The following is a 13940-nucleotide window of genomic DNA, read 5'->3' as shown; positions in this document are numbered from 1 at the left end:
TGCAAAAGCGGCAGTCCTTCCGGTGCACTCAGTGTCTGAATTCACTCACTTGTTTTCATTCACTCATTCAAGTGAATTGTATTAGTGGCCTAATGTAGGGAAAAGTAAATGAGGGTATAGGGGGTGATTTTGGATACAGCCTTTGACTTTATTGTCAGGCACTCATCCCTTCAGCATGGTGTAGTGGTTATTTGTTTCCCATAGTGTCCTCTAGAGCAGTGCTTCTAAAATCTGTCCTGGGGACCCACAACTGCTGCACATTTTGTATGCATCCCTCATAGGCCACACCCAAGTCTTGCAGACTCTACCAATGAGCAGATGAGTTTAATCAGGTGTGTTAGATGAGGGAGATATACAAAATATGCAGTGGATGGGGGTCCCCAGGACAAGTTTGCGAAGTACTGCTCTGAAGGATGCAGTGCGAGTTCCTGTTCGAAAGGGAACATCTCAGGTTATTAATGTAACCATGGTTCCCTTACAAGGGGAAATAGGCACGGCGTCTCCTCACCATGCTTAATGTATTCCTGTGCACGTCCCATTCAGACATGAAGTGGATGACATGTTTTACAGGTGTCCAAATTAAAGTAACATAGTGTCTCCTAAGTATTTTTAATTTTTTTTTATATTGTCAAAAGCATATTTTTAACTTCATTTATAAATTGTTCACAATTTGGCTTTGCTTAGAATGTGGTTTTCCCCCCATGAAAAATAAAAACAAGTAGTACTTTTTGAATGAATAGTATCTTGTTCAAAAAAAAGAAGGGGGAAAAATCATCATACAGTTCAATTTGTATTACTATTCAAAACATTCTAGAAATGAAGTTAGAGACGTCCATCCAATGTGTTCTTGAATATAAACACTAAAAAAAGAATGAATCACGGATTCTTTTTCCATTTGAAGAGTTTTCCGTTTGAAATCCAATACCTCTCTCACTGTATTATTTATAAAGAACTTATTTGTTATTTGGTGATAGATGGATATCATTTGAACAGCATTGCACCCATTACAAGTGTTTTTCTTTCTTTCTTTTCTTTAGATCTGACTGCAGTAAAATGTCCTGCAGTAGCAGTAAGTCCATTTTCATTATGTCATTTACTATCACATCAACAGCCAGGCTTGTGATTTGATTTCTCCTCACTGCTCTGTTTGTGTCAATTCCTCTGCCCTTTGTCCAGCGGCCCTCTCATCCGTCCCGGGTCAGGAGCTTCTGCTCACCGTGCACCTGCTGACCGACCCCGGCGCGTCTCTGCTCCTCCAGCACACTCTGGACCGCCTGCTCAAGCGGGTTTGTCCCGGCCTGCGCCTCTTCCACGTGTCCGAGCGGGCCTGTCCCGTTCATGCCCAGCGCCCCGCGGCCGGACGCCCCTCACACGCTGTCACCATATTCTTACACGAGTCCTACGGAGAGGAGCGTATTCTCCGAGTGCTGGACTTCCTGCAGTGTCCGCCGTGGCAGTATCACCATACGGAGAGCTGCGGTGCTGCAGAGCCCGGCGTTCAGGCTAGTGCCCTACTGAGGCCTTATCTCCTGCCCAGCCGGGACTTCTACAGCCTGGGCGCGGGGATGCCGGTGTGGGGCGTCCGGCCGGTGCACTACGGAGCGGAGGTGGTGCGGGTGACTTTACACAGCACCTATGATAACTTCGAGGACACCGTGCGTTTATATGAGACGGTTCTGCAGAGGAGGGTTGAGGAGCAGAAGACGGGCTTCTGCTGGTTCACACTGCTCACAGAAGCCGGGTTCAGTCTGCAGCTGGCCATCAAGCAGCTCACACCCGGGGTGCGGGTGGAGCCGTGTTACTCCGCCGTGCTGCAGTTCAGGGTGGAGGAGATCGGGCAGCTCGTGCCCTTACTGCCCAACACCTGCTCGCCCATCAGCGCCAGCCGATGGCACACCGAAGACCTGGACGGCAACAAGATCCTCTTCCAAGTAGGTCACCGGAAACATGCTCTGGTTTCTGTGTGCACTTTTAGCGTACAGTCATAGTAGGGTTTCTGCAGGTCTTAAAAAGTCTTAATTCACATGTTCACAAATGAAGACCTTAAAAAGGTCTGAAATCAGAGCAGAAAGTCTTTGTAGAGTCATTGCATTAAATGTTGCATGCACTGCAAAAATGCAATCTTCCTCAGTGTTTTTGTAATTTTTCTGACCCTACTCACTGACATTTGTTCTTGTTTTATTCATAAGCTCACTTCATGTTGAGGAATTTCTTTGTGTCTTAAAAGCGAGACACTGCAGGTGAATAGGGTAAAAAAAATAACTAATAGTTATCGCCTTACTAACCCAGCTGATTGATTACATTGATAATTGCAAACATTTTTTGTCTTACAAGTTTTCTAAAATGTTAGCTTTAAATATGCAAATGAGTCATTATTTAATTAAATATGCGCTAATTTCCATAAATATCTAGTACAAAAATCGAAACACTGGATGATGTCAGTTTCAAAATTCTTGTTTAATTTTTTTGACATATTAGAGTCAAAAGTTTTTGCAGAGGGAATTCTGGACATCTCATTTTTGTCACTCCATAATTCATAAAATGCTTAGAACGGACTGAAAAATACACTATATTTTCACAATTTTGGGAGGATAAAATGTTGTATATAATCAAACAAATTATATATGAACAAATCCCTCTGTAAAAACCTTCAGGATATAAAAATGTAAAGTCTGGTGTGTAAGTGCTACTGAAGTGGAGATTTATGGCTCAATGTAGGAGAAAAAACTCATTTTGAGAAAACGTACATAAAAATATGTATTGTTACTGAAATCTATTGACACAAATAGATAAAGTGCTATAAAAGAAACACTTAACAGTGTCTTTTGGATGTTTTCTTTCCACTAGTCTGAAAAAACACTTTATGAAAAACTAAAAAGCCCAAAATCTCAAACTTGACAGGTGCATGAAAAAACAGTTTTTGCCTGCAGCGTCTCCCCTTAAAGTGTCGATTCCACCCTTTCACAAATTAAGGCCTTATACGATCAGGAAGTCACGGCATCAAATGTTGCATGCATTACAAAAAAAAAAAAAAAAGAATATCTCCCTCATTATTTTTGTCTTGTTTTCCAGTACAGATATCTAAACATCCTTAAATCTAGATACAATTAGTTGAGATGCAAAATAAAGATAATGACGTCTTGTTTTCAGCAAAAATGAACAAAATTCAGTTTATGCTTAAAACAAAAAAAACACCTGGAGTCAGAGAAATAAACTTGTTTTCTCTTTGAAAATGTCATTTTTCTGTCCCTTTTGGCAGATACATGTTAAAATCATAAACTCACTTCATTTTGATGCATTTATTTGTCTCCCCTTCCATTTATTTTTCTTAAATTATCTTTAATTTTTTCTTAAAAAGGTCTTATTAAAAAGACCTTTCAAGTCACCCTTCCACAAACTAAGGCCTTAAAAAGCTCTTAAATTGGAGCAGGACGTCTTAAAGTCATGCAGTCGTAACATTAAAAGTTGCACGAATTGCAAAAAAGGATATCTTACTCAGTATTTGTGTCTTGTTTTGCAATATAAATATCTAAACATCCTTTTATTAACATGCATTTACTTGAGGTGCAAAAGGAAGATATGAGTCTGAGAAATTGATCGAAAGTTTGAGTTTATGATTTTATTATGATGAATTTTCTTTAATTGGTCTTTAAAAGGTCTTTAATAGTCTTACTTTACCTTCACAAAAGCAGCAGAAACCCTGAATACGCTGGAAAAATATCCTCAGAATATGACTGCGTTTCATATGTTTTAAGCCATTTTCCATGAATGTAGTATAAATTGGTCTCCCATTGTCCAAAGCAAATGGTTTATATAATATTATATAATATTGTTTAAAGGTGACCTATTATGCCCCTTTTTACAAGATGTAAAATATGTCTCTGATGTCCCCAGAGTGTGTATGTGAAGTTTTAGCTCTAAATACCTTACAGATCATTTTTTATAGCTTGTTAAAATTGCCACTTTTAGGGTACGAGCCAAAATGCACCGTTTTCGTCTTTCCCTTTAAATGCAAATGAGCTGGTGCTCCCGGAGAAGAGGGCGGAGCTTCAAGAGCTCAAGCTCCAGCCATACGTGTGCTAGCCTTTGCAAATAAACACTCTGTACAACTCGCTGTGAACTCGTTTAGGGCGGTTCTATGTTAAAACGGCAGTGTCTGTCAACATTCGTGGGCGGGGCCTGTGGCTAATGTGACGTCACATTAGCACCAAGTCGGAAAACAGGTAGTTGGGAGACACTGCTTATGATTTATGGGGATTAAAAAAAAGGAGTGGGTGGATTTTTATCATTATAGGGTGGTTGTGTACACACACTGCCAACACACATTTATGTCCAAAAGTGAATTTTTCATAATAGGTGCCCTTTAAAGCAAATTCTGTTTTCCTCGTGGTTGAACTTTTACATATTAGATAAGTTGAGTCACCTTTATTTCTACAGCGCTTTACAGCTTCACAGAAGAAAAAAAAAAACAGGAAAATAACAGTTGCAAAAATTCATCAGTTATAATGTTACAGTTACAAAACTGTAATGATGAGATGGAGGCTTTATGATCTAATGATCTTATTACCACAGCCTTGATGTCTCTGTGTTGGACCTCCAGATGGGAATGAACATGTTTTTGGAGGAGCTGACAGCATCTTTTCCACCACATGACTATACACTGCTGCAATCTGAGAACGATCCACAGAATGTTTCCCCAGATCCTGCATCTAATAGCAGTTCAACTGCATTCAACAGACATATGCAGCGTCTCTTAAATATTCATCAAGAGTTCATTTGAGCAGATTGTTATTTGTTAACTACAACATGAGAGCTAGTGTGAATGTGAAGATGTTAATGTGAATATCGTCACTGGCTGTAGGCATTAGCATGAGCTGGAGGCCGTAATGTGTATTTGTCTCTTTTATACTATATATTTTTAAAGTACACTCTAAAAAATGCTGGGTTAAATACAACCCAGTGCTGGGTAAAATAGGGACAAACCCAGCAATTGGGTTGTTTTGACCCAGCGGTTGGGTTACTACCCAGAAGGTTGGGTTAAACATTTAAACCGCTGGGCCAAAACAACCCAATTGCTGGGTTTGTCCCTATTTTACCCAGCACTGGGTTGTATTTAACCCAGCATTTTTTAGAGTGTAAAGAGAAACAAAGTTATGGAAGCCCACATATTAAAATTATGACCTTTTTTTGCAATTGCGAGTTTACATCTTACAATTTAGAATTTCTTTCCCAGAATTGCAATTTTAAATGTTATTTTATTATATTTATTTAATGCATGCAAGCTTCCAAATAAATCAAAGAAAACCTGAAACTGAATAAAATAATTAAATAATTTTTCTGAAAGTGACTGATCATCACTGCATACTGTGGGAGTCTTGATGGGGACTTTTTTGCTTTAACACTTGTGTTTTTGTGCTTTCTAGCACACATTTTGATATAATTTTCTTAAATGCATCTGCTACAAATTCAGGTAGAATAATGTGAAGTGAAGTGACATGACATGTGGCCAAGTATGGTGACCCATCCAAAGTGCACACACACAGCAGTGAACACACACACGGAGCACTGGGCAGCCATTTATGCTGCGGCGCCCAGGGAGCAGTTGGGGGTTCGGTGCCTTGCTCAGTCGTGGTATTGAAGGGGGGAGAGAGCGTTGTACATTCCCCCCCCCCCCCTACAATCCCTGCCGGTACGAGACTCGAACCCACAACCTTTGGGTTATGAGTCCGACTCTCTAACCATTAGGCCACGACTTCCCCTGTCATAACTGTGTCAACTTCATGCTGTCATAACATGGTAACATTCACAACTTATTAATGATAAGTTCCTTATCAGATGCAATATAGTTTTAGTTGAAAATGTTTTATAAAATAATGATTCATCAGGTCCAAATGGACCCAGAATGCTCAAATACTATACAGATTTGGAATGCATTATGAGGGTTAAACTGCAGTTTTCTAAATGACTGTTGACCTGATAAAGCGTGGCTTTCTCCGCAGGTTAAAGCTCCAACAGAAGCCCAAGGCTTCCTGAGGTCTGCGTTTCCTCTGAGCTGTCCCAGGATGCTGCTGAGGAGCTGTGGGGCTGCCAGACCCCCTTCCACAGCTCCCTGCAGGAGGACGTCCCATCTGAAGGAGCAGGCACTGCTGTGCGTGAGGTCAGGCAGAGAGAGCGCCGGATCAGACGGCACCCGCAGCTCTCCTCCGGGAAGCTCCTGTTACTCGTCCCAGCGCAGCAGCCCCGCAGGCCTGTCAGTCAACTGGTACGAGCCGGCGATAACCTCCGAAACCTCCCTATCCCGCCTCCGGCTGGAAGAAGAGGAGCCGGAGACCAATGTGGACACGGGTTGTGCTGTGAAGCCGCACGCCACTTTAGGAGCGTCTGCTCTGCTGACTCTGTCTAGAGACCTGACACACGGCCTGGATGAGGCTGACGAGAGCGTGAAGAGTGTCCCAGCAGAGACACAAGTAGATGAGTTCTTCATCTGACTCTTCATTCTTATGCAGTTGGAAAAGCAGGCAGCACACATTTACGTGAATGCATTTGGCAAAGCCGCTCACAGTGCATTCACATTGCATCAATTCAAGGATTCCCTGGGAATCAAACAGCAATACTGTCGCTTTCATACATGACCGTCCACTCACATCATTAATTACACAATCTTAATAAATGATCAATTCATATAATTCCCTAATTGCATTTTAGGGGTTCAGAATAAAATGAAAATGCCTCTATCTTGCATTTTAATATAGCTTTTTCAATACAAATTCTATGATCAAACTAACAATTTCAGCGAATTAAGGATTGTGTAGCTAATTTCAGAATTACAATTGGTCCCCTTCAGCTTTATGGGATTAGTTCATCCAAAAATGAAAATTTGCTTAACATATACTCTCTCTCTCAGGCCATCCGAGATGTAGATGAGTTTGTTTCTTCATCAGATTTGGAGAAATGTGTCATTGCATCAGTGTCTCAGCCATGGATGCTCTGCAGTGAATGGGTGCCGTCAGAATGAGACACGCAAATGAACTTTTAGTGACATTGGTGTTGTCTGATGATGACAGTTTAATCACAACACATTGAGAAATGAATGTTCTGGCAGGCTGTCTTCATACTCTTTAAAGTATTTCTCCTGCACACCTGCAGAAATCGTAGAAGTAATGCAAGTACTGTATTCTGAACACACATCTTCTTACAGTGTAGCATGAGCCAAATGATTCATATGTGTACATTGTAAACAAGCACTGTGCGAAGGCAAATGAGTGTAGTGATGAAACTAATAAACCCTAATTATGCAGATTTATATGTTATTCCAGACACAACCAGTGGGCAACTGATAAAGAAAAACTATCAGATTGACACTAAAATTGATGTCAAAAAACAGATCAAATATGCAAATCAGACTGACATCAAAAACTTGATTTGATGTAAATTGAACATCAAACATATTTCAGCGTGGGATTAACTTCCTATTTTTACTCAATTAACACTGGAACAAATTGCCTTTAAAATTGAATTTGAAATAATGTTACAGCATCTTGATCACATCTTGACTAATATTTGATGTCAAATTGATATCAAGGCGCCCACTGAGAAAGCACTGTATTTGTCTCAGAACTGTTTATTGTATTTCCACTAAATTATTAGTACTAAAAATTTCAACTCAGCATAATTTCCGAGACTGTCTCAGTATTTTGACAATGTATTTTTATGAAATGTATTAAATACATAGTACTTTGTATGTACAGTTATTACTTGTAAATTAATGTCATATAGGTTGGTAATAAACTAATTTAATAATTATGTAGTAATATGAAGAAGGATGTTTGAAATAAATCAGTCCTCTGTCAATTTGGAGGATTTTTGTAAGGTAGCCTTCATTTAGTTTATTTTGAATGATTCATAAAATGTATCATTCACTTCTTTAACTACCCACAATCCTTTGCACACATTCCAATAAATAGAAGAAGAAAAAAAACTGAATTTTAGCACTGAACCGGAGTTCATTGAAATGTAGTTTTGGAGATGAAAACATTCATGTTTATATTAGTTTTGAATCTTGAAGCCTCAAGTTATAATAAAATAACACTTTATGTGTTCAGTGACGCATTACTTTTATTTTAATGTCTTTTTAATTAATGCAAATCTCTAGATGCATGCTGTATTAAATGAAAAATAAATGGCCAATGCTTATGTCAACAGTAATATGCTTTATTAAAGCATAAATTAGCCCAAGTATAATTCCAAGAATATATTATTTTTTTTGTTTACATTCTTTTTTTTTGTTAACATTCTAAATAAATTAACCAAAACAAAAATATCACATAATAATTTTCATTAAAAAAATATGAATATAGTAAACCTTGCTCTACAGTTCTGTGCAAACAAAGGCTTTAATGGCATGCCCAGTATGTTTGTAACTTTCCTAGCATTAGACTCAATTTAGAGGATATAATACAGCTAAGATGGCGACTGAAGCAGATGATTGGGATAATATTTCATATGAGATAGATGTTGGTATTGGTAATCAACCCACATTTTTTTTACTAAATATATCATTTCAATTGGCTAGACTAAATATTTGGACTTCTGATCGCTGTCTTTCTGGTAACCTGCTTAAATGCACTTAACACTGGGAATTTTTGCAAAAATGCAACGTCATGATGTTACCTGTTAACCGCATAAAACATCTCACATTAAACATCATTACATTTGTTATGGAAGCCCGTTTCCGCCACTGAATAAAATTTTTTAAAAAAGGTTATTGCGACTTTTTTATCTCCCAATTCTGACTTTTTTTCCTCAGAATTGTGTGATATAAACTCACAATTGCGAGTTATAAAGTCACAATTGCGAGATATAAAGTCACAATTCTGAATTTTTTCCCTCACAATTTTGACTTTTTCTCAGAATTGTGTTTATATCTCAAAATTATAACTTTGTAACTCGCAATTGCGAGTTTATATCACGCAATTCTGAGAAAAAGAGTCGCAATAACCTTTTTTGTATTTTTTATTCAGTGGCGGAAACGGGCTTCCAAACATTTGTAGGCTGCGGTAAGCACGATATTTCTGTGGTGTGTTATTGTGCATCTCGTTTGTCTCCCTCTGCTGGTCAGAGTAGCTCATTATCCCGTAGTGATGGATTTGTGTGGCAGCCGATCCACGGCAGTTTCTCTGCCCACCGTCCAGTCGCAGTGATCCGCACCTTTCCAGGATCAAACCTCCAGTGCTGCTGCTCTTTGAAGAAATACAGCTTTCCGTCCGGTCGAGTCAAGGCCCCGTTGAGTCCGCGTGGAAGCCCCTTCCAGTCCCGCAGGGCACGAGGATAGTACGGCTCCACGCTGAGAGACTCCGGGTTCAGGACGTAGTATCGGGATCCTCTGAAGAGCACCATGCGTCCCAGCGGCTGGTAGAAGAAGGCACAGTCAGGGTGATTCGGCAAACCCAGGTCACTGCTCTTCATGGGGAATCCAGGGTCCAGATCAGAGCCCGAGTAACGCCAGATCCGCCGTCCTGCCAGGAGAAAGCAGCATGGAGATGAGTGGACTACATGCAGCTTAACCCTCTGCTGGTTGGTCATTTTCACATTTCACTTTTCATTTTTTTAACTTTATCGGAATCATACAAAACTTGCTTTGTGAACAACAACAAAAAAATCCTGGCCATGATTCACAAAGGTTAAATAGTCTTGAAAAAAAAAAAACAGTCAAAATGTCTGCACTGGAAACGAATGGTTACCAGTTTTAGAGTAAAACATGTTTTGGAAAATATATATTTCATATAACATTTCAAATTAGTGTTTGTGTGCATTTTTCATAATAATACACTTCTATAACTTTTTTGGGCTTTACTTTATTAACTTTTTTTTCAATCCAGCGTAACTTGCCAAGAGATAGACATAAGTCTGTGCTCCAAGGCATTAAATATCTATGACCGTTTAAGTTGGAAATGTCATTTTCTATGCTCAAAAAGTGCTAAAAATGGATCATAACTATTCCATAAATATAATTTAGTACCATAAAATCCCCCCCAAATACAAAATATTGAATAAAAACATGATCAAACTATGTGTTTGTTTTTGATTGGTTTACCTAAAAACTATGAAATTCTGTCATCCTTCACTCACACTCAGGTTTTAATAATTAATTAATAAATAGCATATTACACAACTGTTGCAAGTATGTTCAACTTTACCCAAATACATGCTGTGCACTCAGGCATTTGTTACATACTATACAGCAAATTCAACTAGATTTTTTATATCATTGCAAAATGTAAATTATATTATCGCCCTGCGATATATTAAAAGTTGGGTTTAGAGTACATCCAACTTTTCTGGCACATATACAGTACACTCACATTATATACTTTATAGCAAATCTCAGCTGTGTGATTTTTTTATATCATCACGAGATGTAAACTATATTGTTGCACAGCTCTATGTATGTCCAAACTTTATGCACGCACACACACACATAGAGTACACGCACACAGGGCACCATTTTACAAACCCATTTGGCCAATTCACTGAAAAGAAAGAACTGCTAAAAAAAAAAAAAGATGAATCACTGGTTCGGTCGACAGAAATACGGGACAGATAATCGCTGTAGTATTTGTAGGGAAAGCATTTCTACACACAGTGAAGTGCAGCCTCCACGTCATTTTCTCCTTATACGTCATTGATGCGGAGTGTGCTTTCAGCTGGATGTAAACACGGTTTTTGGGGATATTACTTAAAGCAGAGAGGAAGATTTTCCGTGAACAAAATCTGGACCTGTTCCGCACACAAAACATCGTAACACAGCACTAAGTGTATGGATTACTTTTATGGTACTTGTTTAAATCCATTTTGAAGCTTAACAGCAGCTGGGGCTCACGGGTCTGTCTCTACATTAACAACATGATTAACAATCTAAGAGAAACGATGAAAATGCCTGATTTGACTGTGTACCCTCATCTCATCAGCTCTTCATATATAAAGCGGATGTATCTCATCCACAATAACCACTTCTTTAAATTCTAAAAACTTTTGGTAACACTTTATTTTAGGTTCTCTTAACTAGTTGCTTATTAGTTCTCTTTTATTAGCATGCATATTCCTAGAATATTAGCCATTTATTAGTAGTAATTAGGCACATATTAATGCCTTATTCATCATGACCTTATTCTACATCCCTAATCCTACCCAATACCTAAACTACCTAACTAATTATTAATAAGCAGCAAATTAGGAATTTATTGAGGGAAAAGTTGTAATTAATAGTGAATAAGTGTTCTAAAGTATTCTAAAGAGTTACCAAGCTCTTATACATTATACACAAATGTACTGAAATTTACACTCATTTTAAACAATACATCAAAGTGGATTTTTACATTTTCTGATATGTTCTATCACAGAAAGTCTCACTCATGTTCACCGTTTCATGCTGGTGGGATGATCTTCCCAAACCATACCCAGACATCAGAATCCCCGATTATACACAAGAAACAGTATCTATTGGAAGCCCGTTAATGCCATGGAATAAATCAATTAAAAGGGTCAAGTTAATTGCAACTTTTTATCTCACAATTCAGACTTTTTTCTCTGAATTGTGAGTTTAAATCTTGCAAATAGTTTTTTTTTCTCTCACTCTCGGAGTAAAATTATGGAAGCCCATTTCCAACTCTGAATAAAAAATATAAAAGGTAATTGTGACTCTTTATCTCAAAATTCAGACTTTTTTTCAGAATTGAGTGGTATACAAATATATTGTATTTAGATATAAACTTGCATTTATAAGAAAATGACAGCTGAGAGCTGACTTTTTTCACCTCAGAATTGGATTTACTAGTAATTGCGAGTTTATATCCCACAGATCTGACAAAAATGTCAGAACTGTGTAATACAAACAAAACAAAGTCTAAAAGGCTGCGTTTATACAGCAAGTCTTAATGCACAGATCCGATCTTTTGACCATATCCGATTTTTTGGCACGTCTGTTTACATTCACTTTAGACACGGCTGGTATCCGATATCTGTGTTAATCTGTTAATTCCCACCCAAAAGGATTGCCTGCAGTGATCGCTTTACTATGCACATGGTAGACCCTCGGGTTTTGAATGGCCGTGCTTTTAAAATTATTTATATAATTCACGTCGAATGGCCATTATTATTTGCCAGCTTGGACAACGGCTGTCATGGATGTTTTGCAGCACAAAATCTGACTGAACGGATAAAGACTGGAAAATAACGGTAATTTTCATTTGTTAGACTATTTTATCCACAGCTCGTTAGAGGTAGAATTCTTTAGTGACATAAAGATTATATTTATTGAAATGAATTCGAATTAAGCAGAGAGAGAGAGAGAGAACGAGCGCATGCACCCACGTGCGAGCGAGCGATTGTGAAGCATTGCAAACAAGCTTGTCGGTTTAATTACAAAATCTGCTAAGTTATCACCTCATTGCTGAGAAATATATGTAGCTTTTAGCTGTTGTATTTTCAAAATTCCCGGGGCGGGGGTTGAAAACCAGCTCCTGAATGTGCAATTTCTTACCTATAAAAAGTTTCCATCTTAATAAAATGCGAGCGCATACAGCACGCCGGCATTAAAACGTCATTAAAAATCTTTATGAGCAAATGTGTTGCCCTCGCACTGGGAGTTCTGTGGAGAATCGGATATGTGTGTTTAGATGTAGGTCGGATGTCCAGATATCAGATGTGTATCCGATTAAAATCCACATTTGGAAGTGGCTCAGATCAGATGCAAAAAAATCGGCTCTTGTGCGGGTTTTTGTGTTTACACTGCATACAGCACGCCGGCATTAAAACGTCATTAAAAATCTTTATGAGCAAATGTGTTGCCCTCGCATTGGGAGTTCTGTGGAGAATCGGATATGTGTGTTTAGATGTAGGTCGGATGTCCAGATATCAGATGTGTATCCGATTAAAATCCACATTTGGAAGTGGCTCAGATCAGATGCAAAAAAATCGGCTCTTGTGCGGGTTTTTGTGTTTACACGTGTGCAACAAATTCCGATCTGTGTCAGATGTGAGCGAAAGATCGGATTTTTTGTGCCAGTGTAAACGCAGCCTAACTTGCAACTGCAAAATGTAAACCAGCAATTCTGAAAGAAAAAAAAAATCCAGAATTGTATGCGAAAATTCACAATTATCTTTTCATTTCTTTTTTTAATTCCAGGGCAGAAACAAGCTTCCATATAAAATAGAAAAAGAGGTCATTTGAACTTTATCTCACAATGCTGATGTTTTTCTCACAATTTCCCATTTATATCTCACTATTCAGACTCACCATCTCAGCATGCTTGCATGTTTATATCTCACTGAGTACTGAGATTGTATCTCGCAATTCTAAAACAATGTCAGGATTGTGAGATATAAACTCAGAATTGCAAGAAAAAAGTCTGAAATGGGAAACAGCTGTGAGATAAAAGATTACTTTTTTATTTTTAATCCCATGGAGGAAACAAGTTTTCATTGCATCCTGCTGATGTTAATTGGATTTTTTTTCTACTTGTCTTATTTTCCTTTCTGTTCTAGCCTGTATTCTTCTAGACAATACTCTGTATTTTAAGCACTTCTTGTGTTATTGTCTCCTTAGGATGCATTGCTTTGCTGTATCCCTTATGTGTAAGCCATGTCTGTGTGCTTCTGAAGACGCTGTGTGTTTCGTTGTGAAAGCGAAACTACTTTGTTTGGTCTTCCAAAAGAGGACGATATCTGCTTCGTCATGCCTGGAGCTGATGGGGGATCCAGTGGGGGCGGCAGTCATATTTCAGGGTGCCCGTGCCACTCTTTATCACAACCCTGCTAAAAGTGCCAGTACCTGCTCTCATTGGTGCCCCTTCAGCTGGTGGCGACCGCCTAGCTTGCCTATGCCTAGAAACGGCCCTGAGTATAAGTCATTATAATCCGTAATTATGTCCCCACTGGATGCA

The 13940-nt window shown here is 38.6% G+C and overlaps 2 protein-coding genes across 2 annotated transcripts in view; one reads left to right on the top strand and one right to left on the bottom strand.

Annotated features, from left to right (window-relative positions):
• Positions 1-1041: 1041 nt before the first annotated feature.
• On the top strand, positions 1042-6851 carry LOC107551307 (protein FAM124B). Its single transcript, XM_016232865.1, has 3 exons — positions 1042-1069; positions 1177-1931; positions 6000-6851. Exons 1-3 carry the CDS (start codon positions 1054-1056, stop codon positions 6486-6488), a joined length of 1260 nt encoding a protein of 419 aa, XP_016088351.1. The 5' UTR covers positions 1042-1053; the 3' UTR covers positions 6489-6851.
• A 2160-nt stretch (positions 6852-9011) lies between these two features.
• mmp28 (matrix metallopeptidase 28) overlaps positions 9012-13940 on the bottom strand; it is a 21856-nt gene continuing 16927 nt past the window's right edge. Inside the window, exon 8 of the mRNA XM_016232798.1 lies at positions 9012-9515. Within this exon, the coding sequence (XP_016088284.1) occupies positions 9115-9515 (401 nt within the window). The 3' untranslated portion in view covers positions 9012-9114. The remainder of the gene's footprint in view (positions 9516-13940) is intronic.

The sequence above is a fragment of the Sinocyclocheilus grahami genome, unplaced genomic scaffold, assembly GCF_001515645.1.
Source record: "Sinocyclocheilus grahami isolate Dianchi unplaced genomic scaffold, SAMN03320097.WGS_v1.1 scaffold419.1, whole genome shotgun sequence".
NCBI classification, from domain to species: Eukaryota; Metazoa; Chordata; class Actinopteri; order Cypriniformes; family Cyprinidae; genus Sinocyclocheilus; species Sinocyclocheilus grahami.
Note: the sequence above shows the minus strand (reverse complement) of the source record. Positions and strands in the feature narration are given on the sequence as shown.

What these genes read in the sequence shown, in the direction of transcription:
- LOC107551307 (XM_016232865.1), top strand. An exon ending in GCAACAAGATCCTCTTCCAA is followed by an intron (nt 1,932 to 5,999) that starts GTAGGTCACCGG and finishes CTTTCTCCGCAG; the next exon opens with GTTAAAGCTCCAACAGAAGC.